Source organism: Oncorhynchus mykiss, chromosome 14 (genome assembly GCF_057628025.1).
Source record: "Oncorhynchus mykiss isolate SJ-2025 chromosome 14, ASM5762802v1, whole genome shotgun sequence".
Classification (NCBI taxonomy): Eukaryota; Metazoa; Chordata; class Actinopteri; order Salmoniformes; family Salmonidae; genus Oncorhynchus; species Oncorhynchus mykiss.
The window spans coordinates 8279054-8296551 of NC_143035.1; the positions used below are offsets into that span (position 1 = coordinate 8279054).

Consider the following 17498-nt stretch of genomic DNA (forward strand, 5'->3'; position numbering starts at 1 on the left):
TCACTTAAATAATGAGTAGAGATAGGAACACAAAAGCATAGTGTCCATCAATGCCAAGTCTATTTAAATCAGGGAGAGGGTATATGTAAAATATACGCTGGAGTGTATCTTTGTTTGAGAAGTGTGTGAGTGTCGGTTGGTCTATATCTGAAAATGAGACTTACAGGTAACTGCCAAAATGTACGAAACACCAACACAGAGTGTCTTAATAGGGCGTTGGGCCACCAACAGCTTTGAATTCGCCTTGATTCTACAAGTGTCTGAAATCTACTGGAGGGATGAGACACCATTCTTCCACAAGAGATTCCATCATTTCTTTTTTGTTTATGGTAGTGGTCTCATGAGTCTCATGAGCCACTCCAGAATCTCCCATAGCTCTTCGCTTGAGTTGAGATCTGGTGACTGAGACACACACACACACACACACACACATACACACACACACATCTAATCAAATCAAATGTAATTTGTCACATGCTTCTTCAACAACAGGTGTAGACTAACAGTGAAGCACTTACTTCCCAACAATGTAGAGAAAATTTAAAACATACACAATGAGTAATGATAACTTGGCTATAGAAGCTGTTCAGGGTCCTGTTGGTTCCAGACTTGGTGCATCGGTACCACTTGCCGCGCGGTAGCAGAAACAACGGTCTATGACTTGGGTGGCTGGAGTCTTTGACAATGTTTAGGGCCTTCCTCTGACACCGCCTGGTATTGAGTTCCTGGATGGCAGGGAGCTTGGCCCTTAGTGATGTAGTGCTTTGCAGTCGGATACCAAGCGGTTGCCATACCATGGGTTGATGCAGCCAGTCAAGATGCTCTCAATGGTGTAGCTGTAGAACTTTTTAGGGCCCATGCCAAATCTTTTCAGCCTGCTGAGGGGGGAAGAGGCGTTGTCGTGCATTCTTCACAACTGTGTTGGTGTGCATGGACCATGTTAATTCCTTAGTGATGTGGACACAGAGGAACTTGAAGCTCTCAACCCACTCCAGTACAGCCCCGTCGATGTGGATGGGGCGAGCTCGGCCCTTCGTTTCCTATAGTCCACGATCGGCTCTTAGGTCTTGCCAGCGTTAAGGGAAAGGTTGTTGTCCTGGTACCACACTGCCATGTCACTGACCTCCTCCCTATAGGTGGTCTCATCGTCGTCGGTAATCAGGCCTACCACTGTTGTATTGTCAGCAAATGTAATGGTGGTGTTAGAGTCGTGAAGTCTCGGGTGAACAAGGAGGACAGTGGGGGACTAAGCATGCTACCCTAAGGGGCCCCCATGTTGAGGGTCAACGTGGCAGGTGTGTTGTTGCCTACCCTGGCGGCCTGTCAGGAAATCCGGGATCCTGTTGCAGAGGGAGGTGTACAGTCCCAGGGTCCTGAGCTTAGTGATGAGAGGGCACTTTGGTGTTGAACGCTGAGCTGTAGTCAATGAACAACATTCTCACATAGGCATTTCTCTTATCCAGGTGAGAGTGCAATAGAGATTGCGTCCTCTGTGGATCTGTTGGGGCGGTATGTGAATAGGAGTGGGTCCAGGGTGTCTGGGATGATGGTGTTGATGTGAGCCAAGACCAGCCTTTTCAAAGCATTTCTTGGCTACAGATGTGAGTGCTACAAGGGGATAGTCATTTAGACAGGTTACCTTGGTGTTCTTGGGCACAAGGACTATGGTGGTCTGCTTGAAACATGCAGGTATTACAGACTGGGCTAGGGAGAGGTTGAAAATATCAGTGAAGACACTTGCCAGCTGGTCAGCGCATGCTCTGAATATTCGTCCTAGTAATCCGTCTGGCCCCGCAGCTTTGTGACTGTTTAAAGGCCTTATTCACATTGGCTATGGAGAGTGAGATCACATAGTCGCCCGGAAGAGCTGGTTCTCTCATACATGGTTCAGTGTCTTGCCTTGAAGCGAGAAGGCATTTAGCTCATCTGGTAGGCTTGCATCACTGGGCAGCTTGCAGCTGGGTTTACCTTTCTAAATCCATGATGGTTCGCAAGCCCTGCCACATCCGACAAGCGTCAGAGCCTGCTTAGTAGGATTCGATCTTAGTATTACCACTTTGCCTGTTTGGTGGCTCGTGAGAGGTCATAGTGGGATTTCTTAGAAGCATCCGGATTAGTGTCCCCCTCAGATGTTGCCTGTTATCCATGGCTTCAGGTTGGGATATTTACAGTATATATGGTCACTGTAGGGACGTCATCAATGCACTTATTAATGAAACCGGTGACGGATGTAGTAAACTCCTCAATGTTATTGGATGAATCTCGGGAACATATTCCATTCTGTGCTAGCGAAAGAGTACTTTAGCCTAGCATCCACGTCATCGGGCCACTTCCTTATTGAGCACGTCACTGGTACTTCCTGTTTGAGTTCTTGCTTGTAAGCAGGAATCAAAAGGATAGAGTTATTGTCAGAGAGGGCGAGGGAGAGCCTTGTTTGCTTTTCTTGGAGTGGAGTATTCTTTTATTCATTTAATTTTTTATTTCACCTTTATTTAACTAGTCAAGACAGTTAAGAACAAATTATTCTTTACAATAATGAATTAGTGTGTGCCACCCTATGAAACTCCCAATCACGGCCAGTTGTGATACAGCCTAGAATCAAACCAGGGTCTGTAGTGACGCCTCTAGCACTGAGATGCAATGCCTTAGACCTCTGCCTTAGACCGCTGCACCACTCGGGAGTAAAGTTGAAGAGTTGTGTCACCTCTAGTTGCACAAGGGACATGCTGGTAAATATGAGGTAAAATAGATTTCTGTTTCCCTGCATTAAAATCACTGGCCAAGGGAAGCGTCACATCTGGATGTGCATTTTCTTGTTTGCTTATGGCCCTATACAGCTCATTGAGTGTGGTGGTCTTAGGGCCAGCATCGGTTTGAGATGGTAAATAGACAGCTACGAAAAACATAGATTAAAACTCTTGGTAAATAGTATGGTCTGCAGCTTATCATGAGGTATTCGAACTCGGGCGAGCAAAAAGTCAAGACTTCCTTAAAACATTAGAGATCGCTCACCAGCTGTTGTTAACAAAGAGACACACCCCTCCCCCTTTCACCTTACCCCAGGCTGCAGTCCAGTGGAGAAAACGCATGGAAAAACCCGAGCGTTGCATATTATCCATGTCCTTGTTCAGCTACGACTCATGCGAAAACACCGTATATTAAAGTTCCTCACGTCCCGTTGACAGGCTAGTCTTGAGGAGAGCTCGTCCAGCATGTTTTCTGGTGATTGTACGTTCGCCAATAGAACGAGGGTAGAGGCGGTTTATTTGCTCGCCAACATAGTCTCATCAGGATGCCAGCTCGTTTGCCTCTCTTGCGCCGTTGCTTCCGCTTTTGAATCCCAGGCCCGGTCCAGAGTAAGCAAAACGTCCAGAGCTGCCTGACTCTAAGTAGAAATTGTTATTCAAATCTAGGCTAGTGATCGCTGTTCTGATGTCCAGAAAATGTTTTTGGTCATTGGAAATGATGGCGGAGACCTTATGTGCAAAAATGCTAAGATCAGCATTTTTGCACATAAGATCACCCCCCCCCCACCCCCCCCACCCCCACACACACACACAAAATAGCAGTATAGGTCAGTAGCCCAGCGTCATCTCTCACACACACACACCTTGAAACCCCCTATGCTCCTTTGAGACCCCACTTTCATAGTCACTGAGATCTCTTCTTCGAGCCGTGGTAGCCAACATAATGGGCGACTGAGCATTTCGACACATGACCCTGTGTGTGTGCGCACGCATTTAAAACATCTTAGCTGAGGATCAATAGCCAGGAGCTGCGGAGGCAAAGACATGGGCGATCAATACACTCCCTCGCTGCAAACAGAGCGACAGTGGGAGGCGATACAAAAAGACAGGGGGGGGGGGGGGGGTTAAAGAGACCGATCGGGAAGACAGAAAATGGATGAGGGAAAGACTTGCGTGACAGAGGGCGAGGAAGAGAAGGAGAGAGAGAGAGAGGGGGGGAAAAAGGAAGAAAAATGTAAATGTGTGTAAGGTAGACAACTGAAAGCCCTGAGGAACTTTTCGATCTGGTCTCATATTTCAGTTGACTATTTCGCTCTAGACCTATCTTTCACCCATTCGGAATAAAAATGCATCTGTTGGTAAGCTGACTACACGATGGCTGTCAGCCAGCACATCAAAACCTCATTCATCAAGGTGCCGCCTTTCTTACACCGCTGCAAAGCTGGATACCCACAAAAGGCGCCCAAAGTGAAATAGACTCCCTGAAGTCACTCCTCATGACGAGGCCTTTCTGCAGCTCTCTGATCAGTCTAATAAAGGGCACGTTAATATGGCACAAATGACCAAGAGCAAGCTGGAGAAAACGGATGCCACGAGTAATGACTCTTGCTCCCTTTGTGGTGTGTGGTTGCAGCAGTGGTGTGCGTCTGTTTGAACCTGTGGTCCAGCGGGCTGTGGTCAACCAGGTGGTTTAAAATAAGTGCCCTCCTGCCCTGGCCTGGCTAGCTGGACACCAGGCAGGCCAGAGGAGCAAACTATCCACCCAGACACAGGTGCAGGGAGGGGAAGAGGGCCAGTAGGAGAGGAGGGCCAGGAGCTCTTCTTTTGAGCATGACTTAAAGCCAGTCAACCACAGTACCCCTACCCAGCCCTATGAAGCCACGTAGCCTGTGTGTGTGTGTGTGTGTGTGTGTGTGTGTGTGTGTGTGTGTGTGCGTGCACACGCGAGCAACATTGAAAAGCCAAGATATCTGCCCCCCCCCCCCCCCCCATTTCCAGCACACACAAGCGAGTGAGAACCCAATCTCTCCTGTGTGTGTGTGCGTGTGCGTGTGCGTGTGTGTGTGTGTGTGTGTGTGTGTGTGTGTGTGTGTGTGTGTGTGTGTGTGTGTGTGTGTGTGTGAATGAAAGGTATGGAATGAGTGTTGTGTTGGCTTGGCTGACCGTCTGCGGTTCTGTGGCGGTGAGAGGGAGGGTTGGGAGCGCAGAGCGGGCGTTGCTGCCGAAATCCCTGAGAAATGTTCGTTTTGGATCCGAGTCCATGCTTACATACCGCCCTCCCGCTTGAAAAGCGGACTGTCTCTCATTCTCTGTTTCATTTTCCCCTCAAGGTTTAAGTTATAAGTTATGAAACGAAGAGTCACAAAACATCACTTTTCAAAGCGGTAATTATTTACTTGGAGGGTCTGCTCTGCTAGTCGTGCCCCCCCACCCCGCTCTGGCGGTCTCGCCTCAGCCCACACTCCCCACCATGGGTCAGGGGCAGAGGGGTGGCAGTGGTCGGGTTTCTTTTTAACTGAGGTGAGAAGTAATCGGAGGGCAAAAGTGACTCGCCCCTGTTATTCCCCAATGACTAGTGAAAGGTTCCAAAAGCGCAGAGAAACCCACATAAACCCGTGTTTTGTGGAGATTTGTAAAAACTAAGCCCTGTTCCCCCTTCCTCCTTTGTTGCAGCCAGTGACATTTCCAACACGGTTTCGCCTTTGGTGTAGTTGGTCGGCATCACATAGCGACTGACTAATCTCATTTTGATCCAATAAGTGTGTGTGTGTGAGAGAGAGAGAGAGGGGGGGGGGGGGGGGGGGGGGGGGGAGAAAGAGGGGAAGCGGGGGAGAGATAGAGAGCAGACGCGAGAGAGGGGGGGCTGGTGGGAGGGAGGGGTGGATTGATCCACGGCTGTTAAAATCTTGTTCTGTTTTTTCTTGGAGGTTCGTGCCTGCCGACTGACTCGCCTCTCCCTTACAGCACTCCCATCCACCGTAAAGACGAGCTTTTTGCGGAAGGAGAACGCTTTTTATATACATGCTGTAGCTGGAGAATAGACGCAGCTGTGTTCTTTCTGTATCTTCTCCTGTGCTTTCCTCTCGTCACTGAATGAAAGAGGGAGGCTGTGAGAGAGAGCGAGAGAGCGGGGAGAGACGGTGCAGTTTCTGGAGTGATCTGTCAATGTGATTAGGTAAACGTCGTTGAAGCGCATGCATTCACTTGTATTTCTTTACAAACAGGAGAAGTGGACCTGTGTCTTCTGCACTGCAACGGTCGGTTCCAACTGAGCCATCCAGACTTTGGTGCCTTTACAGGAAAAGTGCTAACTTTCTACGTTTAAAAAATTACTAAAAAGATCGGATTGCATTTTTTCCTTCAAACATTTTTGAGGTGATGTCATCGCGCTCTGTTTTGGCTGGTATTGTGCAGGAGCTCAGGGAGGACCGCAGCCAGGCAACCAGCGGTTGAAACGGTCGGGGAAGTCCGAGAAATCAGGTGCCGAGAGCGCCTGTCATTTCCGTGCTGTCGCGGGTGGCTGGGTCCGCCACCCAGTCACAGCTGTTCCCATCCTCTCCAACTCCCCCTCCCTCCCTCCATCCCTACCTCTATCTCCCTCCCCTCCTCCCTTTCATTCAACTCTCTCCATCTCCATCTGAGCTGGACCGCTACGGGCTCTTATCCACATTATTAGACACTGTTGTTCGGTGCCCCCGGGGCCAGAGACTTCGTGACCCATCGTGGGGTCGCAGCCATGACCGAGCCCGCCCTGCAGCACCCGGCGCCCGCAGAGGCCCCTTCTTCACGCCGCCCTCGCCTCCAGCCCGTCCAGGTACCCCGCCTCCCGCAGCGCCTGGCATTGCCTCGCAGGGACTAGAGACCTTGGGCGTGCTCCAGCCTGCGTCCAGACAACCACTCCTCCTTTACCATCCCTCATTCTGCGTCTCATCTCTTCAAATTCGTCTCTAATGTGGACTTCTCTCAGAATAAAGTTATTGACCTAGTATAAACTTTATTGTCGCACTAAAACACCAATACGAACGTGGATTACGCATAAGATTACCGGGAGAAAACATCGTCACTAAATCACATTGGAGTGATTTTGACTGACATTAGTTGCATTATTGATACGTAGCAGGTGAGTCGATTGGAGTTTAGCCTCTATGAGTCGTGAACTTGCTTTCACCTGTTCCTCTCCAGCCCGGAGGTGCGCAACTGTTTGATGACCTAACCTCCCCCTGCGCCCCGCCCCTCCCCGTTGCACCGGCCACCGTGACAGCCAAGAGAGGTAGCCCTCCAGTCACAGTGGCACGGCCACCCCCCGCCCCACAACCCGCCGTGCCCGCGCCCTCACACCCACGCCGCCGATGCCAACGGGAGTGTCCGCTGACTCTTTGACCCTCCACTCCGTCCAGCGGATTATAAAAACACAAGTGAACTCTCCGGACTGTCGGACCGGCTCTGACCGAGCGAGGCGATTGACTCTGGGCGAAGTTCCCTAGTGGAGGGGGGAAGCGATGCGGTCCCTTCTCTCCACGCTGGCTGTCTTGTAAGTCCCTCTAACCATTTATCAAGAATGTTATTGCCATATGAAGCACATTCTGTTTGATTGTTGCAGTGTGTTGTTTAGTCTTTGACCATATGGACACGGCAGTTTTTGATGGGCATGGTTCATGGATGCTCTGGCCTGGGTATTCGACGTCTCATCTCTTCCCATCGGTCACCATAGAAACGTGTCAAAGAAGGTGATTGGCTAATTAGTCGGGGTCACTGGGTCAGGGTTGGGGCTGTGCCACCCATAGGACTTGTCATAAACACATTTATAACTGATTATTACTGGTGTAGATGTTGACCATTTCAATTGGATCTAGGTTTATATGATGTACATTACAGTAATATATTGCATTGAATCCACCACTATCACAAACTATCGTTTGATCATAGTCTGCAACCATATTTCATTGAAAATGTGAAATACGTGCCAACTGCAGCTATGTGAAAGGATACAGAATGAAGCCAGGGATTTAATTTGTCTTTCATTGTGACCAATGTACTTCTCCCAGATGGCAGTCATCTCCAGATAGTTATCATCTCTCTCTCTCGCTCTCTCTCTCTCTCTCTCTCTCTCTCTCATTCTCTCTCTCTCACTCTCATTCTCTCTCTCTCTCATTCTCTCTCTCATTCTCTCTCTCATTCTCTCTCTCTCTCTCTCTATCTCTCTCTCTCTCTCTCTCTCATTCTCTCTCTCTCTCTCTCTCAATCTCTCTCTCGCTCATTCTCTCTCGCTCTCTCTCTTATTCTCTCTCTCTCATTCTCTCTCTCTCTCTCTCTCTCATGAATGGATAACAACCTAACAGTGTCAGATGAAGAGAAAGATTCAACTCTCCACCACCTCTTCTACGTTGTCTTCTCCTCTGCCATGCAGGCTCTCTTTTTTTATTTCCCCCTCACTCCCCGAGACCACGGCTACTAACTACCGCTCCACACGAACGTTACATCTATGATCATCAACATATTAGCTCGCCCGGCTAATGGCTGCTCTACACAAACTCAAGCATTGGTTCAATGGTCTAGACTCGGAGCTACTGCTCCCCACTGGGGCCTATTTCACCTCTGACCACAACACCACAATGAGACCTACAGTGCTATTCTTTTAGAAAACACTGCTGCACGCTGGGACCCGCTGCTACTCTAACCACTGCTCCACACTGGGGCCTGTTACTGCTTTAACCACCACTGAGACTTACCGCTCTGCTTTTCAAACCACAACTCCTCTCTGAGGCCTACTGCTCTGCACTGAGGCCTACCACTCAAACCATTTCTCAGCAGTGAGGCCCACTACCTCAGCCATTGCTCCACGCTGGCGCTCTGTATTTAGGCCCACTCTACCTTAACGTCTACTCAACATGGGAGAACTTCAGAGACACAGGTTTATGATGTCGGCTTGATGCTTGTTTTGGCACAGGTCCAACGGACAACCAGGTTTCCCCATTGGTCCCTCTTATAGAACTATTACCTCCCTCTTACAGTCCCTTTTCATCTCTATCTTTGCTACTCTCCCTCTCTTCTCCATTTCTTCTGTCTTCACTTTCTCTGCTCGCCATTTCCTCACTGGCATACTGTGAGTGTCTGTGGTCGGGAAGAGAGAGGTAGAATCCAGAACTGAAGCACTTTTCTCTCCGTGTCCTCGGGCAGCGGTGCAGCAGTGATGTTTTAACAGCTGAGAGTCCTCACAATGCACAAGACACCGCCACTTTTACAGCTGCGCAGGCAGAATGCAGCTTTGGTTCCCCTGGTGTCTGCATCTGTTAGCAGCCCCTATGAGCTGATACACCAGCCAAGGGAAAGATCACCCGTGTGATGTTGCATAGGAAGGAGTTTGGCTTCTTGTGTGTTTGGGTTGGTGTGGGTTGTGGTATGTGGGTTGAGTGAGTCAAGAGTGAGGTACATGTATGTCTATGAGTACGCATCAGTGGATGGATGCAAGACCTTTCTCTTTTTCACGTTCTCGTCTTCCTGTCTCTCACACCACAAAAAATGGGGACACCCGTGTTTCTCTCCAGCCGCAATACTTGTACAGGAGGAGTACAGTCTCTCTTTCTCCCCACCCTGTCACTATCTCTCCCCGTACACAGACACCTCTCTCTCACTCTCACCCTGCAGTGCATCAGTCTTTTCTTCAGTCCAGCTGTCAGCTTCCTGCTCCCCCGACATACACACATCCAGCGCACATCTCCACATCTGCGTGTGTGTGAGGCCATGACAGTGTGTGGGGGAGTCTCCTCCATCCCTAAACACTGAGCATGGGACAGGAGAGAGAGGGGGGGGAGAGAGGGAGAGAGAGAGGACAGTGGAAGGGAAAGAGGGAGACTGGTAGACCTAGGGATATGTGAGGGTGAAGAGAGAAAACAGGAGAGAAGAGAGAAACAGGTAGGAGAGAAACAGGTAGGTGAGGAGAGAGAAACAGGTAGGAGAGAAACAGGTAGGAGAGGAGAGAGAAACAGGTAGGTGAGGAGAGAGAAACAGGTAGGAGAGAAGATAGAAACAGGTAGGAGAGAGAAACAGGTAGGAGAGAAGAGAGAAACAGATAGGAGAGAAACAGGTAGGAGAGGAGAGAGAAACAGGTAGGAGAGTAGAGAGAAAAAGGTAGGAGAGAAACAGGTAGGAGAGGAGAGAGAAACAGGTAGGAGAGAAGAGAGACAGGTAGAAGAGAAACAGGTAGAAGAGGAGAGAGAAACAGGTAGGAGAGGAGAGAGAAACAGGTAGGAGAGAAACAGGTAGGAGAGGAGAGAGAAACAGGTAGGAGAGAAACAGGTAGGAGAGGATTGAGAAACAGGTAGGAGAGGAGAGAGAAACAGGTAGGAGAGAAACTGGAACGAGAGGAGAGAGATACCGGTAGGAGAGTAGAGAGAAACAGGTAGGAGAGGAGAGCGAAACAGGTAGGAAGAGAGAAACAGGTTTGTACTGCATTTGGCAACCCTTCACTCAACAAGCTTGCCTCTCCATGCTGTAGTGTAGAACACACAGAGAGAGAGTGAGAGAGAGAAAGAGAGAGATAGAGGAGACAGTGCATGCTCTTCTCCACAGTGCACACACACACACACGCACGCACAAGTGATATTATGGCTACTTACACAATGGCACAGTACAGTCATGTAGGGGTCAAGAGGTGATTGAGTGGGAGAGGTGTCAGTCAGTGTTTCCCTGTCTGTGTTTCCCTGCTGCTCTGATGGAGCATCTGCTGGAGGAAAACATGGAGGCTCTGGGTGTTGTCCCCGACTGACCCTGGATGGCTGTCTGTTTGTCTGTCTCGCATGTCGCCATGCCAACTACACCACCCCATCCTGTATCTAATCCCACCTACAGAATGTCTATTGACAGACACCTACAGAATATCTGTTGACAGACACCTACAGAATGTCTGTTGACAGACACCTACAGAATGTCTGTTGACAGACACCTACAGAATGTCTATTGATAGACACCTACAGAATGTCTGTTGACAGACACCTACAGAATGTATGTTGACAGACACCTACAGAATGTATGTTGACAGACACCTACAGAATGTCTGTTGATAGACACCTACAGAATGTCTGTTGGCAGACACCTACAGAATGTCTGTTGACAGACACCTACAGAATGTCTGTTGATAGACACCTCTTCGTAGGTCAAGTGTCAAGGCTGGTGGTTCTGCTGACATCAGGGTGACAAAGTTTGGGAACCAGCGACTGTCTGTCTCTTGTAGCACAAAAAAAAATATTAAAATGTATGCATTCACTACTTGAGTGCTCTGGATAAGAGGGTCTGCTAAATGATAACATGTCAAATGTCATATCTGAGGGAGTGGGGAGTCCCACAGTCCAGCCAGAAGCTCTCTCTGGTTTCCCAAGGATAGGTCTCAGTGTTGTGGAAGGGATCAGACGGATGGAAGGAGAGGAATCCTTGAATCGGAGATATACTGAACCTATTTTCTCTTTCCAGATGCATCCAGATGTTGCTGGTGATGTGCAATCCATTGCAGGTGAGAAGCTAGATATGCACGTGTGTGTGAGTACATGTTTGTATGGATATGTGTGTATGTCAATAAACGCGTCTTGACAAAGGCATTTAGGACCTTCAGATTTTTGCGTCGTGTTGCCGTTCATCGTGTCCTCGTATCCTTCCCCCAAGGATGGAGGGAGTGGGGATAGGAGAGAGCATGTAGTAGCAGTATGCTGATTGTGACCCGTGTGTCCCGTGTGTGCAGCAGGTGTTTGGCGTGGATGGGGTTAACTTCAGCGTGCACGTGGAGAACCAGACCCGGGTGAGAGACGCTATGAGCCGGCGGCACCACCGGGTCTACCAGCTCTACAGCCGCACCAGCGGCAAACACGTCCAGGTGCTGGGGAGACGCATCAGTGCCCGCGGAGAGGATGGAGACAAATATGGTAAGACACACACACACAGACAGGCATATAAGTACACACACACACACACACACATGCCTCAATCCTCCCAGCCTTGGCAGTGGGCAGTGGAGCTTGTCTCCGGAGCACAAAGACCTCATCGACCAACTGCTGACTCAATGATACACCAGAGAGACACACAGAGAAAGAGTGAAAGAGAAAGAAAGCAGGAGAGAGGGGGGCCTGCCAGGTAGAGTGTTAGGCAGTGGTAGAAACTCATCTCCTCCATCGATCTATCCATTGATTTTTCATCCTCCCCGTTGTCTTCTCTGGGTTTAAAACAGCAGGCTGCCTCCCCCTCCCTCCCTCCCTCGTCCATCCCTCCCCCACTCCTCCCACTTCCCCTTTCTCTCTTTGTCTGTAATTATGCCTAACCCATTCTCAAACCGCAGAGGATCAATGCAGGAAAAAAAGCCCAACGTTCACGCTGGCGTTCATATTCCTCTGTGCAGATGAATGGGGTTCATGTTACCAGCTCTCCCATTCACAACCGTGCTCTTCACAAACATACCACTTCAAGGCCAGCCTTATTACTGCTCCGGGAGCAGATCTGTTCTTGACAAGTGGTTCTCAAAAGAAGAAAGACTGTGGTTAACGCCATCAGGCAATGGCAGTAAAGCATTGTGAGAGGAAAAAAGAACAGAGAACGAGGGGGAGAACAGAGAGGAGGGTTGAAGGTGCAAACATGTAGAGTGGGAGAGAGAGAGAGAGGAGGGGAGAGTTAAGGGAAGAAGAGGGAGAGAGAAGGGTATTGATTTATTGTGACCCCTTTGTTGACTAAGGTCATGTAGGAACCATTTCAGGGATTTCTTTTAAAAACAGGCACAAGCGCTCTCTCTAAAGACATTGAGTCAGCGCAGTGTTATTACAAGAGAAGGGGAGCTGTACTTTAATATACACTGAATCAGCTTCACAATGGCATGATGAACACACACACACACACACACACACACACACACTTAAAACAACAATCCCCCCTGCAGTGTTTGCTAGACTTCTTCTTCTTTTGTAGCCTCGCTCTGTGTCGGCTGTTCTCATGTCTTTCTGTGTCTTTTTTTTTATGAGCCCCAATTGTAATGACCAGTCTCCCGTAAGACCATCTCTGAACAGGCTTCTTTGACAACTAACCATCTACTCACCCAAATGTCTGCCTGTCCTCGCTTCGCCATCTGCCTGGGATTGATCTGTCAGTTCAAACCCAGGCTATAATCTGTCGCTCTGTCAAGTTGCGTCCCCCCTCCTCCTCCCTTATTTTCTCTCCCTTTTGTTTTTGGTGCTCTCCCTGTCTGTGGCTCTAACGTCTGTCTGTCCCTCTGTCTGTCCCTTCACAAGCCCAGCTTGTAGTGGAGGCCGACACCTTTGGTAGCCAGGTGAGAATCCGTGGCAAAGAAACCAACTTCTACCTGTGCATGAACCGCCGCGGCAAGCTGGTGGGAAAGGTGAGACCTCTTCTGTTTTCTCATGTTCTCAAACAATTACAGCATCATTAGGCTTATGGCATGAATCACAACAATATGCCAAAAAAGTGCTGTTTGGAAGCATTCCTGAGCATTCCTTTTGTTCAGATTGAATGTGTTCACATGGATTGCTGATCTGCCTCTTCCCTCCTCATGTCTCTCTCTCTCTCTGTGTGTGTGTGTGTGTTCGTGTCTCTGTTCTCTCAGAAGGCCAGTAATAAAAGTGAAGACTGCGTGTTCGTGGAGAAGGTTCTAGAGAACCACTACACCGCATTGATGTCATCACGCTACGCAGGCTGGTACGTTGGATTCACCAAGCGGGGGCGACCTCGCCGCGGCCCCCACACGCTGCCCAACCAGCAGGACGTCCACTTCATGAAGCGCTTCCCGCCTGGAGAGTACCCTGAAACCACTCCCTTCCGCTTCACAACGGTCAACAAGAGGAGCAAGAGGGTCCGTGCCACCGGGCCCCGCTAGCAGCTAATGGCTACCCTCCATCCACTACCCATTGCCACCTGTACCTGCTTATTCAGTAATCGCTAACGGGATAACATTGACCCTTCCTCTGGACTTTAATACATGCTAATTGGCTAACCTGAAGCTAATCGATAATGGGATAACATTGACCCTTCCTCTGGACATTAATACATGCTAATTGGCTAACCTGAAGCTGATCGATAGTGGGCCAGTGATACACCCAGACTCCTGACCCCACCTAACGCTTCCCGCTACTGGGATAACATGTACCCTCCTCTGGACCCTGATTGGTAGGTTTCCTAACTGTGCTAGTGCCACAGTACATCCACTAACTTGACACTTGGCCCTGATAAGCCGTCACTGCCCCAGGCTCCACGATCTCTGTCCATTGACTGAAGGCCACTAGCTTGTAGCCCTGCTATCACAACTAGCCCATCAACCTGGCCCACTCCCCTGCCAGGCCCAGAAACTATGACAAGGCCCCTGAAAGCTAGCTAAACTGATGACCAGGCTTTCCAACTTGTGTAGACCTCGTTTCCCTCCAACCTCCAAGCTTGAACATAATGGTGCTATTGCACTGTCACTGGCCAGTTAATCACTAGTTTAGAACGGACAAACAAAAAAAGGGTAACTTTGCTGTTTTATCAAGCAGCCATGCTTTAAGGTTAACACTATTGCTCTGCTAAACAAGAATGAGTTCAGTGTGTTCTCGAAACTGCGGGTTTAAACTCTTTCTGAGGGCTAAAACGTAGCTAAGCTAGCTACACCGTGATAGCCCCAACCTTACTCACAGGCTTGGACCAGTTCAGCTATCTGACGCTGTCCAGGACTCACTGGATGATACCCACTTAATGGACCAAAAGACAGAGACAGGAGAGACAGACAGGTGGACAGACTGAACGTCTATGAGACAGTGAAGTCATGAGAGAAACTGTGGAGCAACCGGTGGACAAACAGTGCGAGGAACACAGGAAGTCAGTGGAGTGGTGATCAAGCCACAGTACGGGACTAGACAGAATGGCACTGTGGAGAAATGGATAGACTGCTTTGACGCACTTCTCTCTGTCTCACCCCCCTTGGGTGAGAAGAATCTGTGAGACTTGGGGTGAATGAATGTGAATGTATGTACAGTATGTGAGTGTAAGGGCACCAAAGACCATTTGGGGGGAGGAATCTAGAAAGGGACTAGAGGCCTAAATTATCCCTAAGGCAACCTCCCCCGGCAACTAACTGAAGTGACGGAAGCTTTAAGAACTGGAATGTACAAACCGAGCTGAACCAAAAAACAAACCAAATCTAATGACCACCAAAGACAACTGGAGACCAGCGCCATGACACCTCCCCAATTCCCACTGCCAGGACAGAATGCCCTCTTCTTATAGGATCAGAGGGTGATGACGGGCGCGTGGGGGAAGGGTGCCTTCTCTTCATGTATGCGTTGCTATAGAAACGACCCAGGGGATGACGCTCCTGTGCGATACCATGGATACAGAATGCTGCTACCAGGACATTCAGTGGAACACCAAAGTCTTATACACAAAATATAAAGGGAACAATTTATTAAAAGTTATATAAAGATGACCAAAAAAAACTAAATAAGCAATCTTTTTATGATTGTTACTATAATTGTTGATATTATTATTATAAAATGATTTCTTTTATTTATTTCAGCTCTGTGTGCAGCAGTCTTTCTCAAGTCAGTAAACCTGCATACAGAAACCTGTCTACTGTGTCATAAAGCATCTATACACAGCACAGGAGGTTGGTGGCACCTTAATTGGGGAGGACGGGCTCGTGGTAATGGCTGGAGCGGAATGGTATTGAATACATCAAAAAATCTAATCAAATTTGATTGGTCACATGCACATGGATAGCAGATGTTATTGCAAGTATGGTGAAATGCTTGCGCTTCTAGTTCCCGGCATTGCAGCAATATCTAACAAGTAATCTAACAATTCCTCAACTACTACCTGATACACACACATCTAAGTAAAGGAATGTACATACATCTGGGATGAGTAGTGCAAGATATGCAAACATTGTTAAAGTGGAATTAATAAAGTGACTAGTGATCCATTTGTTAGAGTGGCCAATGACATCAAGTTTGTATGTAGACGGCATCCTCTCGGAGTTAGTGATTGCTGTTTAACAGTCTGATGGCCTTGAGATAGAAGCTATTTTTCAATCTCTTGGTCCCAGCTTTGATGCACCTGTACTGACCTCACCTTCTGGATGGTAGCGGGGTGAACAGACAGTGGCTCGGGTGGTTGTTGTCCTTGATTATCTTTTTTGTCTTCCTGTGACATCGGGTGCTGTAGGTGTCCTGGAGGGCAGGTAGTTTGCCCCCGGTGATGCGTTGTGCAGACCACACCACCCTCTGGTGAGCCCTGCGGTTGTGGGCGGTGCAGTTGCCATACCAGGCGGTGATACAGCCCGACAGGATGCTCTCAATTGTGCATCTGTAGAAGTTTGTGAGAGTTTTAGGTGACATGGTTTCCATGTGTTTGATGCCATTCCATTCGCTCTGTTCCAGCCATTATTACGAGCCATCCTCCCCTCAGCAGCCTCCACCGATACACAGGTACACAACCCCTTCATCATCATAAATTGACAATATTTACTTAACTATGTGGAAGATAAGTCTTCCACAAGAGAGTGCGGCCACTGCTGATCTTCTACCATTTTGGGGTTTCTCGCCAGGTTTCCTTTGGGTGGCCATGTTTCCGTTTTTGGAAATATATAGACACAATATTAACATGTGGGTCTTGTATGGCCCTATTAGCTTAACAAAACCTGCATTTCTTACTCTACTTATATTCCTGACCACTGATCTGAAAGCATTGTGGAAAATAACAGTAGGCTTCTGCAAAGCAGTAGTATCATTTTCTTATTCTTTCTCTCAACCCACGAATATAGGCCGACACCTAACCCCCTTCATCCCACCACACAAACAACCCTCCACCACCATCCCAACACACAATTCTATCAGGGAACTACCATGAGACTTCAACATGGTTGCATCACAATAAATGTAATCTTGATTTACTGTATTAAATCCTCTTGGCCCCTTTGGGAGATTAGGGCGTCCACCATGGTTCTCTACCTCACCGTCTTCTATTACCTCTTAAAATGTTGTCTCTCACCATGAGATCCCCGCTTTACTAAGTTCCCAGCTGGTTTTTGGCCATCCCTGCATTTGTAAAGAATCTTCCGTTTCCTAAATCTGCACTGAACTGTAAAAACAGGATAGGTGGAACTAAGCAAAGCCTACTGGCCAGTTACTTACACCTGTCCAGTTCTTTCACATCTGAGCCGATGAAGGAAAGGAACAAGGGAAAGGGAGCAACCAACTTTGGACTATTGAGATGCAGCAGGTCTCTTACATGCTACCTACTCCCCCATCCCTCCCGGGAGGTCTTTATAGAGGTGCCGCTGCCGAATGACCCAATCACGTCGGCAGACACAAACAGCTGACTCAGGGGGGGAAAAAGGGCTGTACCCGAGGATTCCAAGGAAGGCAGGAGTATGAGAGTGAGGAATCTGAACTGTAGGGGAGGGGGTTCTGGAACATCGCTGCAGTTCCTCTCGTGAATGATGGAAATATTCTGCAGAGCCAAACCCAGAGTAGAAGGTGTATGGTAATCATTTCGGGGAAAGAATGCCAAATATGTGTGAGAACGGCACTGTGACCTGAGAGCTCCAGGAATTATGGGCCCAAATCCGACAGACCCAGAGTAAGCGCGCACACACACACACTCTCTAAACAGTCTCACACACAGAGCTTTGTTTTTGTGAAATTTCAGGAGTTAAGAGTGTAAAAACTGTATTTTCCCCTAACTCCAAAACCTAACCCTTAAGGTTAAAATAGCATTCTAAAAAAATTCAGG

General features: G+C 48.6%; 1 protein-coding gene across 2 annotated transcripts; it reads left to right on the forward strand.

The window, feature by feature from the left end:
* Positions 1-5655: 5655 nt before the first annotated feature.
* fgf18a (fibroblast growth factor 18a) lies at positions 5656-15330 on the forward strand. 2 transcript variants are annotated; one of them, XM_021561019.3, is made up of 5 exons: positions 5656-7278; positions 11214-11253; positions 11479-11659; positions 13010-13116; positions 13342-15330. In XM_021561019.3, exons 1-5 carry the CDS (start codon positions 7247-7249, stop codon positions 13609-13611), a joined length of 630 nt encoding a protein of 209 aa, XP_021416694.1. In that variant the 5' UTR covers positions 5656-7246; the 3' UTR covers positions 13612-15330. The 2 variants fall into 2 exon arrangements, with proteins under 2 accessions (XP_021416694.1, XP_090054408.1); XM_090198282.1 differs by having other exon boundaries at positions 13345-15330.
* The last annotated feature ends 2168 nt before the right edge of the window (positions 15331-17498 follow it).